Source organism: Gobio gobio, assembly GCF_949357685.1.
Source record: "Gobio gobio genome assembly, chromosome: 1".
Classification (NCBI taxonomy): Eukaryota; Metazoa; Chordata; class Actinopteri; order Cypriniformes; family Gobionidae; genus Gobio; species Gobio gobio.
This window is the reverse complement of record NC_137097.1, coordinates 68588542-68608129: the sequence shown is the minus strand read 5'-3', so window position 1 is coordinate 68608129 and position 19588 is coordinate 68588542. Positions and strand designations below refer to the sequence as shown.

The following is a 19588-nucleotide window of genomic DNA, read 5'->3' as shown; positions in this document are numbered from 1 at the left end:
GAAAAAAAATCGGTGAGGGTGGACGCAGCGATGTCCTCTGCTCTACACACACACACACACACACACACTCGACGCATAGATAGACTCGCGTCAGTTTCCTGCTCACATCGAGTTCTCTTTTGCTCTTGAACAAACAATAACACAGAGGATTTTGAGTATTCTCATATTAGGGTCTTAAATTAGTTAAATAACGTCTTAAATGAACTTAAAGAGTTGTGAGGAAATGAGATGCGCGGGACAGCGCGTGAGATCCGCAGCTGTTCTTAAAGTGACAGTAGCACTGATGATTATGTCATTAATGTTCATCAAAGAACAACGGGAACAGAGAAAATTTTAGCTTTAATGATGATTCATCTATATTTGATTTATTATTTATGCAGTTAAGAAAGATAACTATTACATTTCTGTATATGTATAACAGGGAAGGCCATGGGTAAATATAACATGTATTATTTTGGGTTTATGTTAAGATTGTTTTAAGTTCACTTAAATTAAAAGTAGTTTTTTGTAAAGCCTAATAAATGTTGAAATTGGGAGCTTTCAGTTATACTGTAATGTAACGTCATTAATGTTTCATAGACACTTTGGTATCAGTGATACTGGCCTTCATTCATAAAAACATGACAATACAACACATATTTAAAATATGCTGTCTTTAAATTGTTTATACATTAATTTGGAGAGTAACTGAAATTATTACAATATCAAAATATTAAAAACGTAAAATATTAAAAACTTGCGATTAATCGCGATTAATTACAGAAAAAAGTGCGATTAATTAGTAAATTTGTTTTAATCGATGCCCACCACTAATTTAATAGTAAATAATAATAATAATAATAATAATAATAAATAAAAATGTCAATACAAATGTTTTTTCTCTTGTGATATTCAACTGTACAAAAAAGAAATTGAGTATTTAATAGTAGTAATAATAATAATAATAATAATAATAATAATAAATATTATTATTATTATTTCTAAATAAATATATAAATATGAAACAAAATAAGAAATATTTCTGTGGTAAAAGAGTATAATAATAATAATAATAATAATAATAATAATAATAATAATAATAATAATAATAATAATAATAATAATAATAAATAATCTATTATTTTATTATTACTAAATTTATCTTTGTTGTAATATTTCACTGTAAAATAAAGAAATGTAATATTTAATAATAATAATAATAATAATAATAATAATAATAATAATAATAATAATATCAAAATATCAAATTAAGAAATCTTCCTGTTATAATTTACCTGAAAAATTGAGGATTATTATTAAATAAAAATATTAAACAAAATAAGAAATATTTTAAAGTTGTACAATTTTACTGTAAAATAAAGACATTGGGCCCTATCTTGCACCCAGCGCAATTGACTTTGTACACCGACGCATGTGTCATTCCTATTTTGCACCCGCGCAAAGCGCGCTTTTCCCTCCACAGAAGCACGTCGCTAAACTAGTGAATGAACTTGCGCTCCCTGGGCGGTTCAGCGCAAAAAAGGAGGCGTGTTCCGGCGCAAACAATCCCTGGTGCTATTTTGCTGTTCCATTAAACAATTGCGCCACTGACCAGAAAAAACCTAGTCTAAAGTCAGTGGCGCATTGCGCGTTGTTCATTATGCTATTTTAAGGGCGCATGCTTGACCATAATGTATAGCGTGCACAACGCGCATACACTTTGCTCATGTAATCTACACAGATGCAACAGTTATTTTTGCAAATCATAAATTGTTACACTAAAAAAATATTAACACATGAGATGACGGAAATTATTGTGGTGTGCCACGAAGATGTGAAAAAATAGGCATAAATCTAGCTTACAAATTATTCAGGCTAATTATAGTCTAATAATTAAGGAGACCTGTTTGCCCAATAGTGGCAACTTCTGGCAAGACATATATGTATATAAGGACATCTAACAAAATGGTTTGTCCGTCAAGAACCAGGAAAAAAAATCGGTGAGGGTGGACGCAGCGATGTCCTCTGCTGGCGTCAGGTCCTGAGTAGAGGCAGATCCACCTCCCGTTACACGGCGTGCCCGATTGATGCTGGCAAGCTTGGACTTTCCCCGTCTTCTGATGTCATTGTAGCGCTCGCGGCACTGGTGCGACGTCCTGGGGATGCCAGCTGATGAAACAATTGTGGCTATTTCCTCCCACGCCTGTTTAACCAACGCTATTTTGGGTGGGTTTCTCCCATCCCCATACAACTTCACTTCTCTGTCTTTCACTGCTCTTCCAAGAACATCAGTCTCCTCGGCTGTGAACCGCTCCTGGCGTGCGCCTGGTAAATACGCCATAATAATAGCAATCCATAATGGAACTTGCGCACCTGCTTTTACAGGGAATGTTGGATGACGCTCTGATTGGTTTATTCACGTTACGCCCAAACCACACCTATGAATAATGAAGCTACTTCAGACCAACCCATTTTAGATTTGCGCCGGGCGCAAGAGCCATTTATCCCGCCGGGAAAATAGCAACAGCGCCGAGACCCGCCCACAAAGTTACTTGCGCTTCGCGCTTTGACACTTGCGTTTCAGATCGTTAAAATAGGGCCCATTGAGTATATAATTATGAAATAATTATTTTGATTAATAAATGCCGCCCTGATTTTCGGAGAAAATTTTGGGAGAATATTTAAGGAATTTTGGGAGAATATTTAATACGCAACAATTTTGGGCCTTGTTTAAGATACGAGGAAAACAACTTTCTGTGCAAATCATTCGTGAAGCCTTTCTTAAGTCAAGTGTTATTAAAAACCATACATTTTATGCACAGACGCTGAAGCAGGAGCTGCACTGGAGCTGCGCTACAGACTCGCTGCTCGTGACCGAGGAACGAGATGATTCAAGAAGAGACCAGACCTCAAAATGCTTCATAAACACATGAGCAGGCGCTGGAGACATGAAAACAATATGTGTTGCTGGAGCACTAATGGCCTGATTCCTCCAGCTCTGCACTTTACAATTCTGAGGAAAACACATTATTTTGTCCTCAAGTGTTCAGAGAAGAACATTTCCTTCCTTTAAGTAATGGCAATCATCATGAGAGATGCAGCTCTCACATAAACGTGCCATATCACACGCCAGAGTCAAAAGAAAATGGGTGAAACCAATCCTGTGTTGGATCATTACTTCATTGACAAATTATATATATATATATATATATATATATAGAACATGTTTGTTGTGTTTGTTTGGGGACTGCACAATTTGGCCAAACATTTTGAGACTATACTGTATATTAATATGTATATAATAATTAGGGATGCACCGAATCCAGATTTTTGGGGTTCGGCCGAATACCGAATCCACTGGTTAAGATTCGGCCGAATCCGAAACCGAATACCGAATCCTACTCCCATCCGCAGTCCATTATCACAGTAAACACATTAATGAAGTAAACAACGTCCACAGCAGTGTAGGGATGCCATTAACTGTTTTGGTCAAGTTTACTAAAGTAAACATTGTCGTCGCTATTTCATGATGGTTTATAGAAAAATTACCCCGAGTCGTCCTCTGTCGTTTCAAAGAACAACCCAACGGAGAGCGCAGGTGGCGCACGCTAGGGTTGTGCCGACATCAAGATGGAGTGCCACCATCGTGATGCCACGCCCCCGTTGCGAGTCTGTTGTGTGCGACACACACTAATCCTCTTCTGTAGTATTAGTTAAACTAAAAACTTAGCAGGGATTGCTCTGTAAATTAAATTGAGAATGTAACTAATGCATATATGCTATTTTAAATACTGTAGTCTATGCCAGATATATAGCCAACATTTTGAAATCATTTGAGGCTGAAACATCCATATGCGTGTTTATTTTAGCACTTCCGTCAGTGAAACAACACACTACATCCTATAAAACAAAAACGATTTTTAGTAAATAATGGTAACCTCAAGAATATATGAAAATTAAATATTAGTTAGAAAAATATTTGATTCATACTATTCATACTATTTCCCCGCAAAGATGCGTCATATAGGCCTACCGCTCTGCGCTTTGAGAGGAATGGGACACTGAATAGACACCTTCTTGAATATCTTCGTCTTCATATATTCTACTGATGTTGCAAAGCAACACTTGTTTTAAAAGGTCTGAAGAGCGGATTTTATTTTCCACAGGGTCAAGACATTTAGGCGATGTTTGATTATTCACTGCCAGAGAAAACGAAACTAAAATCACCGGCGCGCGTGTGTGTGTGAAATGCGCTATTCAAATAAACCAAACTTGACGCGCCTTACCAAGTTTAATAACAAGAACAAACTGTGTTAAATAAAATTTTAAGTAAAAAGGTATTCGTCTTACAGTGCGTTTTATACTTTCCCACAGTAAAGGATGTGAATAGTTATAATAGACTTAATTATAAGCAAACGAAAGGAAGAAACGTTTATAATCCCCTGCGAACATGGGCGCGACGCGAGTGAAGATTTGGGAAAAGAATCGAGATGTCCATGTCCATTGGGATAAAATGGACTAGGCCTTTCACGGAAAATCGAGTGACCAGATCCAGATCACAAAGCAGAATGAAAAAGAGCTCTCTGACCATTAGGCTATTTCCTTTCTAGGCTAAACAAAGCTTTGTGCTTCACTCCTGTGGTAATATTCACGTCAAACAGCATTCACATACAAAACACTGGGTTAGTAAAATAATGAAGTAATTTTTTTTTAAAGTAGAAAATAGTATTTATGTAAAGAGATATATTAAAATAAAAAGAGCTCAACTCTTAAGTTGAAGGAACCTATTTTTTCCCCCTCACGTGCAACCTAGCGGATGAATCATTATTTGGGTTAGTAAAAATAATGAAATGATGGTTTTAAGAGAATAGTATATGTAAAGATATATAGTAGCTATATTATCTACCTATTTACCTAATTCCGGTTCTTCAAAGCTTACGGATTCAGTGTATTTTCGTTTTGTCATCTTAATTTGGTAATTATTTAAGTGAAAAATATTTAGTGTAGGCCTATATATTTTATTAATTTTATTTATATTTTATCTGATCTATAGATCTATAGGCTGTTTGCAAGGTAAAATAAAATAAATTTTGGCTGCTGTCTGTAGATTCCTTCATGCACAACTCGTAGCCTATTCTCTCGGATGTTTCATATGCAAATGTTATAACAGCGGCTGTTGTTAAGGGTCATCACGAGACAAATCGGCATTGCAAATTGAACGCGTAGCTCAACTTGAATCGCCTTCTTTTGACTTAAAGTATACTGCCACGTTTTCTGTTCATGAGTTCCATTTTCACTTTCAACAGCGGCGTCATTACGTTCGACCAGCGGGGCGCGCATAGTGCAAGCCTAGTGTTCGGGTTCGGTGGAAAAAAATTCTGAGGTTCGGCAGAAACCGAACCCAGTCAAAAAGCCCAATATTCGGCCGAATCCGAACCCGAACCCTGGATTCGGTGCATACCTAATAATAATACATTAATAATTATCACTAAGTATCAACGTTAATGGTTTGTTCATGTTAGTTCACAGTGCATTAACTAATGTTAGCAAGATTTTAAGAATGCATTAGTAAATGTAGAAATTAACATTAACAAAGATTAATAAATGCTTTATAAGTGCAGTTCATTATTAGTTCATGTTAACTAATGTTAGCTAATGAACCTTATTGTAAAGTGTTACCGAAATCATTCTGTTGTAAAAAAAAAATATGTTGATTTTAAATGATTGTATATTTTTATGTTATTATTGTGCTTATTATTAATAAATACAAATATTAAACAAAACAATAAATCTTTCAGTTGTAATATTTAACTGTAAAATAAAGAAATAAGACTATTTAATAATAACAATAATAGTAATACTATTAATATATATTATTAATCCTAAATAAAGATATTAAACAAATCATAAAAATATATTTCAGTTGTAATATTTGTAAACTGTAAAATAAAGAAATTGAGTACTTACAATACAATTATTATTATTATTATTATTATTATTATTATTATTATTATTATTATTATTATTATTATTATTAAATAAAAATAATAATATTATTATTATTAAATAAAAATATTAAACAAAATAAGAAATATTTCTGTTGCAATATTTAACTGTTAAATAAATAAATTGAGTATTTATTTTAGTAATAATAATAAATTAGTATTATTAAATAAAAAAAATTAAACAAAATAAATACATATTTCTGTAGACATATTTAACTGTAAAATAAAGAAATTGAGTATTTATTTTATTAATAATAATAATAATTATTATTATTATTAAACAAAATATTATTATTATTATTACAAAAAATATTAAACAAAATATTATTTGTTTTTCTATTGTAATATTTCTCTTTAAAATAAAGAAATTTCGAATATTTCACACCAAAATCAAAAGAAAATGGTTTTGCATATGTAAAAGTAATCCCATTTTGGATCATTATATCTTTTAAAATATTTTCATTATAATTACATCCCCCCAACGTTCATTACTGAAATATATATATATATATATATATATATATATTTTTTTTTTTACAAAAGTATAGAAATGCAAATACAATTTATGCTGCGCTTAATTTAAAATAAAAACTTTTTAAATAGATTAAATTATTACTCAGAATGTTTATTTGTATTATTATTATTATTTTTGTTGTTATTATTATTATTATTATTATGAGTAAATAGCATGGGGTTTTTTAATTAATGACAATTTGAGGGGGAAATTTTTTTAATTATTGTGCAAATTCATGAAAATATTGTTACAAAATTTTCTTTATGCAAAATAAAATGCAAAATTGTATGTAATAAAAACAATTATATATACGCATTTTAGAATTAAATGAATTGTATTTCAATAATAATAATAATATATTTTTTTTCACTTGATGTTGATGTGAAACACTTCGTTCGGTGTGCAGTTGTGCAGGTGGAGCCTGTGATTGGTGGTCAGGCTAATGTCCGCCGGCTCTGAGACGCTCACCTGCAGAGGAAGAGGCTCATCGTCGTGGCTGAAGGGATGATCAAACACAACGGCTGCCAAGATCTTGCCTGATCGCGGGTCCGCTTTCACAAACTCCTCAAACTGCTCCTCGGTTTCAAAGCCTCGGACTGGAAAACAAGAGCACACATCATCAGTGCCACACACTCCAACATCCAAGACTCCTGGGAGACTCTTTCCACGCCAGACAGGAGGAAACCACCTAGCAACCACCCCAATCACCGTGGCAACACCCAGACAACCACCCACTTTAGCAAACAAAACATATTCTTCAAACAAATGCAAATTGTTCATATGCGATCAATTCAGTGCGTAGAAAGTTTGAGGGTTAAACTGATAAAAATAGATTAATCTATGTGAAATGTAACCATTTAGGCAATCATACGAAACCATGTGACCTTTAAAGGGGCAGTGTGGACACGGGCTCACCATTTGACCTTTGAAATAATTGATTTCAGGATTTGTCAGCCGACTGTAAACATATGTTAATGATATCATGACCACTGGGAATTTTTTCCCAGAGAAAATAATGTTACAAGGAAAAAGCTAATGAGACTCTCTGGAAAACTGGGATTTCAGCCAGGTCACGACTGGGATTTACAGCCTAAATCCAATTACACACACGCGCGCACACACACGCACACACGCGCACACACGCACATACTCAAACACACAGATACACACACACACACACACTCACACACGCAGACACACACACGCACACTCACACATGCATGCAGACACACACGCAGACACACTCAAACACACTTAAACATACAGATACACACACACACACACACACACACACACGCAGACACACGCAGACACACTCAAACATACAGATACACACGCAGACACACTCAAACATACAGATACACACACACACACGCAGACACACACGCAGACACACTCAAACATACAGATACACACACACACGCAGACACACGCAGACACACTCAAACATACAGATACACACGCAGACACACTCAAACATACAGATACACACACACACACGCAGACACACACGCAGACACACTCAAACATACAGATACACACGCAGACACACTCAAACATACAGATACACACGCAGACACACTCAAACATACAGATACACACACACACACGCAGACACACACGCAGACACACTCAAACATACAGATACACACACACACGCAGACACACGCAGACACACTCAAACATACAGATACACACACACTCACGCACGCACGCAGACACACACACACACGCACATGCATTCAGACACACACGCAGACACACGCAAACATACAGATACACACACACACACACTCACGCACACATGCAGACACACACACACACACACACACACTCACTCACACATGAATGCAGACACACACGCATGCAGACACACACGCAGACACACTCAAACATACAGATACACACACACACACGCAGACACACTCAAACATACAGATACACACACACACTCACGCACGCAGACACTCACAAACATGCAGACACACTCAAACACGCGGACACACTCAAACATACAGACACACACACACACACTTACGCACACATGCAGACACACTCAAACACACTCACACATACAGACACACACACACTCACGCACACATGCAGACACACACACACGCACACACAGAAACTCAAACACACTCAAACATACAGACACACACTCACGCACGCACGCAGACACACAAACACACACTCATGCAGACATGCATGCAGACACACACTCACATACGCAGACACATACACACACACACACACACAGACACTCACGCAGACACACAAACCCGCAGACATGCATGCAGACACACACTCACACACGCAGACACACACACACTCACACAGAAACACAAACACACAGACACACACTCACGCAGATATGCATGCAGTTGCAGACACACAAACAGGCACACAGACAGACACACACTCACACACGCAGAAACACTCACGCAGAAACATAGACACACACTCACGCAGATATGCATGCAGTTGCAGACACACAAACAGGCACACAGACAGACACACACTCACACACGCAGAAACACACACTCACGCACGCACGCAGACACACTCACGCAGAAACATAGACACACACTCACGCAGACACACAAGCACACAGACACACACTCACGCAGATATGCACGCAGACACACAAACAGGCACACAGACACACACGCAGACACACACATTCACACAGAAACACAAAAACACACTCACGCAGACACACAAACACACAGACACACACTCACGCAGACATGCATACAGACACAAAAAACAGGCACACAGACACACACTCACACAGGCACACACACTCACGCAGACACACAGACACACACTCACGCAGACACATGCACGCCATTAGACACACGCATGCACACGCAGACACACAAACACACACACAGACACATGAAGACACATGCACAGACACACTCAAACACACAGACACACACTCACGCAGATATGCACGCAGACACACAAACAGGCACACAGACACAGACGCAGACACACACATTCACACAGAAACACAAAAACACACTCACGCAGACACACAAACACACAGACACACACTCACGCAGACATACAGACAAACAGGCACACAGACACACACTCACACTCACGCAGACACACAGACACACACTCACGCAGACACATGCACGCCATCAGACACACGCATGCACACGCAGACACACAAACACACACACAGACACATGCACAGACACACTCAAACACACAGACACACACATGCAGACACATGCATGCAGACACAAACACGCACACTCACGCACGCAGACACACACACTCTTGTACATTTATATTTCTGAGGACATTCGTTGACACAATGCAATCTCTAGGTCCTGACCCTAACCGTACCCATCACAACTAAGTGCACACACACACACACACACACACACAAACAAACAAACACAAATCGGCAGGTTAGCTAGGCTCTTTAAAAGGAACGTTTGGTGAAAAATGAAAAAGTCATTATTTACTCATCCTCATGTTGTTATAAAGCCATACAATGAGTGTGCGCAACAAAAAATGAGATATTTTTAAGAGGCTTTTGTTAGCGTTTCCTTCTGTGGATATGGAGCGGTGCAGGTATGACTGTCTAATTCACCGCGGGTTCCCTCGAGATATTCCTGCAGGGTTTTTCAATTCATGAGTAAAATAAGCTCTGTGGTAAACATGACCTGACTATACTTGAACGTTTTGCTAGACAGCATCCATTACACTCACCCGTATCGAAAGTGCAGATTTTGATCATGTTCATTTTTGAAAATTTATGTTTTTAATAAGTGACTGGATAAAAACGTCTGTGCTGTGTGCGTAATTTACATCGTAGAACATCGTAAACATAAATCGTCAAGTCATGTTTACCACAGAGCTTATTTTACTCGTAAATTGTAAAAGAAAAACACGTTATAAAACCCCATAGGAAAACCTCGGTGGCGAATTAGTCTCCATTGCACTTTTTATTGTCCTTTTCAGAGATTGAAAGATGTGGTCTCTTTAAAAACTGCTGTTATATGGAAAGATCTGAATGAAGATGTGTCACTATTACTCCTTTATTGTTCCAGAGAAACGCGTAACAACACGTGGGTTTTGAAAGACATGAGGGCGAATAAATAATGGCAGTTTTCATTTCTAGGTCAAACGTTCATCTAACGTGTAACCAAATGTCCTCACATGACTTTTTATTGTGAAATACGCGGTCTGCCTCTAAAAAAACAAAACGGGAGGAGCCGGTTAAACCAGCTTAGAGCGAGCAACTGTCGCGTCCTGGTTTGGAGAGGTCGGGTCTGTTCCTGATCTCTCTGAGGATCAACAAGCTAATCTAGACGACACGACACACAACAAAGAAGCATCTGTGCTAAATGTGAACGTGTGAGTGTAAACACAACAGTCAGCAAGATGGTAACACTCTACAATAAGCTCCCATTATTAACTAACAAGAAGCAACTCAGTATTTGTTTATCTTTGTTAACATTAATTATTAAAATACTACTATTAGTTCATGTTGGCTCATGTTAGCTGAATAATATCAACAGATACTACTTTTGACTTTAAAGGTGTTAGCAATAAGAAATGTAGAAATCATCATTAAGATTAATAAAAGCTTTAGAAGTACTTAATTCCCATTATTAGTTCATTTTAACTAACGGAGAGTTCACACAGCACGATTTAAAGGGTTAGTTCACCCAAAAATGAAAATTCTGTCATTAATTCCTCACCCTCATGTCGTTCGACACCCGTCAGACCTCCGTTCATCTTCAGAACACAAATGAAGATATTTTAGTTGAAATCTGATGGCTCTGAAAGGCCTCCATTGGCACAATGGCACAGTTCACTCTCAAGACCCTTAAAAGGTACTAAAGACGTCGTTACAAAGTCCATCTCACTACAGTGGTTCTAAAATAACTTTATGAATCGGCGAGAATAGCTTTTGTGCGCAAAAAAACCCTAAATAACGACTTATATAGTGATGACGATTTCAAAACACAGCATCATGAAGCTTCGAAGCGTTATGAATCAGCGAGTCGAATCATGATTCGGATCGCGTGTCAAACTGCTGAAATTTGGCGATTCAAACCGCTGAATCAACTCACTGATTCATAACGCTTCGAAGCTTCATGAGGCCGTGTTTTGAAATCGTCATCACTATATAAGTCGTTATTTAGGGTTTTTTTGCGCACAAAAACTATTCTCGTCGCTTCATTAAGTTATTGTAGAACCACTGTAGTGAGATGGACTTTGTAACGACGTCTTTAGTGCCTTTTAAGGGTCTTGAGAGTGAACCGTGCATTGAGCCAATGGAGGCCTTTCAGAGACATCAGATTTCAACTAAAATATCTTCATTTGTGTTCTGAAGATGAACGGAGGTCTGACGGGTGTCGAACGACATGAGGGTAAGTCATTAATGACAGAATTTTCATTTTTGGGTGAACTAACCCTTTAAGGCCAGATTTTCACTCGCCCACAGGTTTCGCGAAATCGAAAAGTATCGATACTCAAATAATCTTTTTAAACAAAAAAACCCCTTAATATCGATATTTTTATTTATTGCATACAATACGAATAACCTATGTTTCCGATTAGTTGTGTAGTATAGAACTATTTTCCTGCTCATCTGAACCATGATATGAATGGACGCAAATGCTGCAAGACAGAACCAGTCAATCACAGAGTATACAAACAGAGCTGTGTTTCCCAAAACTATCATAAGAAACCATTGATGCTTTTGGAAACGCAGCCATGAACAATGCTCATCAGAAGACAAAACACAGTTATTTCACAATAAACAAATAGAAATTGTAGCCTACATAGTGCATTAGACTCTTTAAATGTAATGTTAAAAGCTGATATTGATCATGTTCGATTATAAAAAAATAATAAAAAAGGTTGTATTTTATGGGTGCAACGTCCTGTCACTGGCAGTCCCTTATGAAAATGAACCATGGTTTATTTTTTACTACAGTCACCGTAGTTCAACTATTTGTACATTTCCACGGTTAACACTGCGAGTAAACATATTTTAACCATGTGTAAACAAAAATGAGATCTAATAAGTTGCAATTAAGGCATATTGAATGTTAAAATACATTTAATGTTACATTTTACTCTTAGTAATTTCAATAATTTAATAATTAAAAAGTTCCGTTTAGAAGTATCGTTTCGGTATCGATATCGGTGATACTGGCCTTGAAAGTATCGGTATCGTATCGAAAACAAAATAAGTGATATCGCCCATCCCTACCGCAAACTACGTTTCTCAACCAAACACACGCGAGAAGTGAGAAGGAAACAACGCGAGATCACGTGTGCGTCAGACTGGAATTGTTATTAAAAATATAGATTGCAGTGCAGAAACTTGCGATCCAAATTGTCTGTGCGCTGATTTGCCGCGAAAAGGAAAAAAATAAAAAAGATTATGGCGGAGGAAATGTTTGGGGAGACACAGGGAGCAAGGGTTGTGTTCTGCAAAAAGAGTTTGAGGTAAATAAATAATTTTGCAATGAGCTACTTCTGCGGCTGGTCAAGCAAATGTTTGTTCTTTATTTACGTTTGTTATAATTGTAAATAAATCTATTAAAATACTGATATTCTGGTCTTTAACTCCTCCCCAAACCTTCCGCTGTCCTCTATCTTGCTCTCTCATTTGCTGTCGGTCATCGCTGATGTCATTTTCAGGCAGAACACATTTCACACAGCAGGATTTTGAATCGCAGACAGGTCCAGATATTTAGCACGCCAAATATCTCACGGGCGTCGGCGACTCATCTGTGATTCTCTCTGATCGCGTCTTTGATCATTCACACTGCGTGATTGTCACTCACGTGCACAAGCACCAATTTGCCTATGATTTCGGACATTTGTCTGCGATTTCGCAAAACCTGTTGGCGAGTCAACATCGGGGCTAAAATCGGGCAGTCTGAACTCGGCATTAGCTGGATAACAGAGTGGATTTCTGTTTCCCGCTAAATATTTAAATGAGGTCTGTAAAAGGCCTTTATCACAGAGTTTAAAACAACTTTCGCTCTATTAATAGGCAGTGCCCATATAGCACGGGATTTGTGTGATTTATTCATACATGTACATCTCAAATAGGGCACTTAATCTACCAGTTTAAGTCAAGACGACGTGAAAGGGATCTCCTTTCATTACTCGTGCGCTGAGAGGAAAGTTTTGTGAAAGTTGTGTCTCAGATATCGCGCAAATACTAAACAGAACTCTTTTTCACGTCTTGCACTTGAGCGGACAAATTCACACAATTATGTAAAAAATAGCGAGTATCCTAGTAAACGTAGTCGGTTAAGTGAACGTACAGTAAATGTTTGAGAAAATAAACGTGTGTGTATTAGTATATTGGATCTGTGCATTCTCTCTTAAAGTGACAGCAGCCTAATATTGCTGCTGCCATCTGTGTTTTTAATGTTAATCAGCAAAGGACAAAAAAAAACACCCACTGCTCTTGACTGAATAACTTTTGTAACTTTAATAAGGATTAATCACGGTTTAATTTATACTATGTTTTTTTTACATTTGCTTGCTTAAATAAATGTCTCTACCTGAAAACTACAATTAGACACCTGAAAAACTGTTCATTTGTACATTTACATGCTTCTGCTTGTAATTTGATTATTTGTTCTTATTTTTATTACTGACTGTTTACATTTATATTAGTTAGGCCATAGGAGTTTTAGCAATGGAAATTGGAATAGAAAACTGTGAATTTTCACGGGTAACTAAAATGTTGATGTCATGGCCGGTAAAAAATATTTATAGCCGGTAAATTCTCTTAAAGGTGCACTATGTAACTCTTTCGTCCGCTAGAGGTCACCTATTCAAAACAAAGGCGTATGGATGTGTTCATGGATGTGATTATTAACGTTACTGTAGTGAAGCAGAGCAGGACCTAGTGTTGTGGAGCTGAGGAACCGCTGGAGCGATTGATAATGAGATTTATTAATGAGACAGGACTTTTATTATGCCACAGTTGTCGGCGCCATTTCCGCTTCTCCGGTCATGAGTATGAGGTAACGCAGCTCTGTTTATCATATTAGACACATCTGAGTGTGTTGATGATGTTATGACGTTACTCTGTGTGTTCTCTCGGCCGCTGCTATGACACTTGTTCACACTGCAGTGAGAGTAAAGCGTTTCTGCAAAATACAACCAGAAACCGAGGATAACGCAGATATGACGCCATGGACAGGCGACTCCCTCACACGTCCCGGTTCATTGGGTAAAAGAGCAATTTCTCACGATTTACAAATAGTTGGAAACATTTGGGATATTGTAAGTACTCAACTGAACAAAATATATAAAACTGGCCTAGTGGTGTTTGGATATTTTACTGAAAAAATGTTACATACTGCAGCTTTAAGTCACTGGCCATTGGCAGGCGTGGCAATAGGTTAGTTTCAGGCGCTGGTTGTAGTAGTAGTAGTAATTAAGTCTATTGCCATATCAGCATCAGTGGCTATTACATGGCAGATACATATTAAACATTCAACAACATACTTTCATAAATACAACAAAAATAACAATACAATTTTATAAAATTTTAAAAAACAAACAAACTAAAATTAGTACATGTACAAAATTAGTACAATTTTATAAAAGATTCTTTAAATGTAAATTTTTTTAAAAGATTTTCTGGATCCATAAATAAATCATTAAAAGTTTGTCCTGATAAAAAGCGCCGTTTCATTACATTAAAAATTGGGCAGTCCAAAAGTATAACTTTTACAGTCAAGTTAGTCCTCCAGTATTGACATTTTTAGGCCCTGATTGCACACGACAGCAAACACACAGTCAGTGTGACCAATGTTGCTCAAGAACAAATAACTTAAGAACTGTTATTTTAAATGAAACGCTCACAAATCAGGTCAAAATGATCGGGTCAACTGACTCACTGAATCAGAGCCTCTAGTGCATTAACCTGTGACTCACTCGTTTATCATCCACATAAACCTCTACTTATAGCTCTGCGATTTCAGATAAATTATGCATTTGCCTGAAACTTCCTCTTCTCAGCCATCCCACAAAATGTCAAAATGTTAAAATCAAAGATTTTGAATCAAAGACATTACGTGAGCGCTGCTGCAGACTCTTTTAAACCAGTATGTTCAGTCAGTTGTGAATATTACACAGCACTTTCACAGCATTAAAGCTGTTCATTTTACAGTCAGAGGTAGTTGAGGCATCAGATTATGGACCTCCTCCATGACTCACGTTATCAGGACACAGACCAGAGAAACGTATATATTAAGTGACTCACCAACTGCAGGACTTTATGATAGCTCATAAACACAAGCCCCAAGAGAATTCAAGGGTCGGACAGAAGCTATTTATGCCAGAAAACCTGTCATTAAGGGTTTTGGTGTGGTCACAGTGCTATTCATTCACAAAACTCCAGAGATGCTTTGCATTTCAACTGTAAACTCATTATAGAGACGAAAGAGCAGTGATTCTCAAACGCTTTTGGATCAATGAACTTCCATGAATTTTCTAGTCATGCATGATTTCCAGATAGATGAGATGCAATTTCTAGGCGACAACAGGGAATTCACTTTTTTTTTTTTTTTTTTTTTTTTTTTTTTTTAAGTGTATATTAGTTTTGACTGTTAAAGCTTTCATGACAGAAAATTAATCGAAAAATATTTGAACTCAAAAGGAGCAATATCTATTGGATACTTTTTTTTAAAAATTAGCATTGAAAAACAGGTAGACTATAGATATTTGTATATATTTCAAGTTGCCCAGGCCTTGAAATCACAACTTTACACAAAATTATCACAAAATTAAAGCCATTTCCAGTTTTTGCATGACTGTGTAAAACACCCTAAAAGTGGAGACAATTTATTTCATAATCTTGCTGTATATATATTTTTTGTAATTTTTTAACAGTATTAATAAAATTAAAAAATATTAATAAAAATCTCTGTTGTTTCCAGGTTTGTGTTTGTGTGAGAGAAAAAATAAATAAATAATTAAAAATAATAAATAAATAAAATATATATATATATATATTAGGGCTGTCAAAAGTTTAATCGCGATTAATCTCATCCAAAATAAAAGTTTGTGTTTACATAATATATGTGTGTGTACTCTGTTAATTATTATTTATATATAAATACACACACATTCAAGTATATATTTAAGAAATATTTGCATGTATATACATTTATATAATCTATAATATATATAAATATAAATGTTTTATATATAAAAATAATATTTTTTTCTTAAATATATACATGCTTGTGTGTCTATTTATATATAAATAAAAATTAACAGAGTACACACACACATATATTATGTAAACACAAACTTTTATTTTGGATGCGATTAATCGCGATTAATCTTTTGACAGCCCTAATTTATATATAATATAAATGTATATACAGTATATACATGCAAATATTTCTTAAATATATACATGAATGTGTTTGTATTTATATATACATAATAATTATACAGAGTACACACAAATATATTATGTAAACACAAACTTTTATTTTGGATGTGATTAATCGCGATTAATCTTTTGACAGCCCTATATATATATATATAAAAAGAAAAAGAAAAGAAAATATTTAAAAAATGTAAAATAAAACAAAATAAATTACATTTCCATATAGGTTTTCCAATTTATTTCATAACCTTGCTGTATATATCTTTTCCTTTTGTCCTTTTTTAACAGCAAAAAAATATTACTAATAAAAATCTGTTATTTCCAGGTTTTCCATGTTGTCAATTTGTTGCATATATATGGCTGTAAAACAAAACAAAAAATAATAAAAGAAAAAGAAAAGAAAATAATAATTAAAAAAAAAATTAAGAAAATAATAATAAATTATATTTTCATATAGGTTTTCCAATTTATTGCATAAGTTTGATGCATATATTGGGAAGGAGATTAGACAATAACACCAGCCAAACTTGTATCTGAGCAGATCCTCTTGGCCACAGCTCTGATGAGTTTTGATGAATACACTTCCATACTTTTGAGCTGAAGCTGAAGCTCTTACCGGTTCCGATGCAGCTTCCCAGGCTCCGCCGGACGTCCTCTGTGATTTGCCGCACCACACTGGCGTTGGCGGGCACGTAGGCCAGCTGCAGTTTCTGGTAGCACAGTATGGGTGGCAGGTCGCTCAACGGGAAGTTGGGGTAGCGTGTTGCATTAGGGTAGTTAGTGACTGACACGTTCTGCCTCAGGATGATCAGGGTGGCTGAGAAGAGCAGCGGCAGTGCGATCTCCAGCAGCATGACCAGGATCTGCCGCTTCTGGAGATGGAGAGAAAGAGGAAGTCAATGAGCAGAACAGAAGATGGGTGGATGGATGGTTAGTCAGTTACATAGGCAGATTGCTGATTGCTTTTAGAGTGAAGAGCTGCCCATAACTGCAGGTCTAGGATCAGTTTTTCCCATAATAATAGCATTTTGGTGACACAAATTTGGAGTATAATGCTCAAAAGAGCGTCAAAGGTTTCTGTTTACAACATGTTTTTGCAGCGTTGAGCAATGCAGCCAATCACAAACACATCTGTTGATTTCTTGACCGCAACGGCCAATCAGAGGGGTTTACGTTAGCGATCAACAAAAACTGACGTTTTGAGCATTACGTAAATAAGAGATGCATTGTGCGGCGAGCTTCATTTAGTATAACAGAACTTTGTGAGATTGCGATGAAGATAACAGCTTTTTAGTGATTATAGATGGAGCGCTCTCTGCACACTTTCTGCCAAGATAAATCCCGTATACACTAGCCTATGCTTGCTTTAATAGTGATTTGTGAACGTAGATGCTTTAATAACAAATGATTTATCAGGAGCATTTATGCTGGGCTGTGTAGGTTGTGCAACGACACGTAAATGTAAACTATTACAAGGAAATGTGTTTTTTAAGGGGAAGCATATCTCCTAATGCTGCGTTCACACCGAACGCGAATAGAGCGTCTGGCGTGAGTGATTTCCATGTTAAGTCAATGGAAAGGCGCGTTGATGCGCGTCTGGAGGTCCTGCGGCACGATATACATGTTTCGCACGGCGCGATGGACACAAATTGGTGCGAATTGAGCGTCTTGCGCGATACGCACGTAATGCGCGAGTGGTGCTTTTTGTGCATTCAAGCGTTTGAAGCGAATTCGCGTCTGACGCCAGAGTTGAAAAATCTGAACTTTGGCGTCAATTTGCGCCGCGTTAACCAATCAGGAGCCTGCTTGCTGCTGTCACGTGGTAAAGTGACGTGATGAGAAACCCTGCATAATTAAAAAATACTACTATTGGGTCACAAAATGTAGTTTTAAGACTTTTTCAGGTGGGAATGTAGTTGTTTAAAGCTCAAATCTGTGGTTTATTTATAAATAGAGCACCTACTTAAAAAAATTATCTTGTGTTTTTGGAGTTGTGAGATCCAGGTGATCACCGGGCACTCAGCGCTCATTAACCCCGGTGAGAGCAGCCTTTCCTCGGCCAGTCCTTCTGGCGTTTTCCGCTGGCTCTGATGTCCTGTAGTGGTTCATCTTGTGTGGATCTAACGGGCGATCTTTGTTGTCATGAATCTATAATTTGTTGTCTGCCAAATCGTTTTGACTGAGGGCAAAGAGAAGTTTCATAACTTTATTTTTTAAGGATATTTATACATGCAGTGAAGATAATGTAGGAGTTGCCTGGACCACATTTGTGTGGCTATTAATGTTTAATATATATTTTTAATGAAAATGAAAAGAGGCAGAGTGGTGTTTTATGACATATTTCTCCTGGAGCGCCTTGAACGTGCGTCTATTTCGCTTCAAACACTCGATTTCTACGCACGTCCAATTCGCCGTGGACGCGCGAATGGATTCAAAATATTCACGCGTCAAACTAGACGTGATTTTGACGCTCTATTCGCGTTCGGTGTGAATGCAGCATTAGCCTTTCCTTGGAGTTAGTTCACTCTCCGCCTATGGTTAGTTAAAGGTGCAGTGTGTAGTATTTATGAGGATCTATTGACAGAAATGCAATATAATATACATAACTATGTTTTCAGTGGAGTATAAAGACCTTAAATAATGAACCGGTATGTTTTTATTACCTTAGAATGA

The 19588-nt window shown here is 36.8% G+C and overlaps 1 protein-coding gene across 1 annotated transcript in view; it reads right to left on the bottom strand.

Annotated features, from left to right (window-relative positions):
• abca3b (ATP-binding cassette, sub-family A (ABC1), member 3b) overlaps nt 1–19588 on the bottom strand; it is a 99644-nt gene that overhangs the window by 69782 nt on the left and 10274 nt on the right. The window contains exons 3-4 of the mRNA XM_079827426.1: nt 17532–17787; nt 6967–7094 (exon numbers count right to left, since the gene is read on the bottom strand). Of these exons, the coding sequence (XP_079683552.1) occupies nt 6967–7094; nt 17532–17787 (384 nt within the window). The remainder of the gene's footprint in view (nt 1–6966; nt 7095–17531; nt 17788–19588) is intronic.